This window comes from Penaeus monodon, chromosome 28, assembly GCF_015228065.2.
Source record: "Penaeus monodon isolate SGIC_2016 chromosome 28, NSTDA_Pmon_1, whole genome shotgun sequence".
Lineage (NCBI taxonomy): Eukaryota > Metazoa > Arthropoda > Malacostraca > Decapoda > Penaeidae > Penaeus > Penaeus monodon.
In genome coordinates this window covers 2,128,480-2,129,012 of record NC_051413.1, presented here as the reverse complement: position 1 = coordinate 2,129,012, position 533 = coordinate 2,128,480, and the positions used below count along the sequence as shown (strand labels likewise).

The window sequence follows — 533 nt, the reverse complement described above, 5'->3', positions numbered from 1 at the left end:
AAGAAACTTTCAAGAGAGAAAGATTGTTCCCCCCCCTCCCCCCCAAAAAAAAGGAGAAAGTAAATGTTTGTGCAGACAGAAATGAATAATGGAAAAGAAATGGGTGCAATAATGTTCTCGTGTCCTGATCAACTGCAATAAAAAAACACGTACTTGCATTCCAGTGGTGAGGGACGGACTGACGGATCTCAGCATGAGCCTCAGCACCACCGTGTCAGAGGTGGAAGGAGGAGTGAGTGGAGACGGGGGAGGGACGGAAGGCCAACCTCCACCTCCCCCACCCCCCGATGCCCTTACCTCACCCCAGAGCAGTAGCCTGACTTCGCAACACCCTGCGCTGCACACCCCTCCTGCCACACAGGTACCTGTCTCACATTTTGCCTTTTTGTAGTTTTTATTTCTTTTTTGTGTGTGTGAATGTTGTGGTTATTTTTAATTAATTTATTTTGTTGTTGTTGTTATCGACATTATCGTTGTGTTGGCTTAATTGCATATATTTTTGTCATTTCTGGTAATTGTTTTTTTCATTGGTT

At 44.7% G+C, this 533-nt stretch overlaps 1 protein-coding gene across 1 annotated transcript in view; it reads left to right on the top strand.

Annotated features, from left to right (window-relative positions):
* The window catches only part of LOC119590900 (enhancer of mRNA-decapping protein 4-like), a gene marked incomplete in the record, with an annotated part of 21,972 nt that overhangs the window by 12,958 nt on the left and 8,481 nt on the right, over positions 1-533 (top strand). The window contains 1 exon segment of the mRNA XM_037939636.1: positions 113-361. Within this exon segment, the coding sequence (XP_037795564.1) occupies positions 113-361 (249 nt within the window).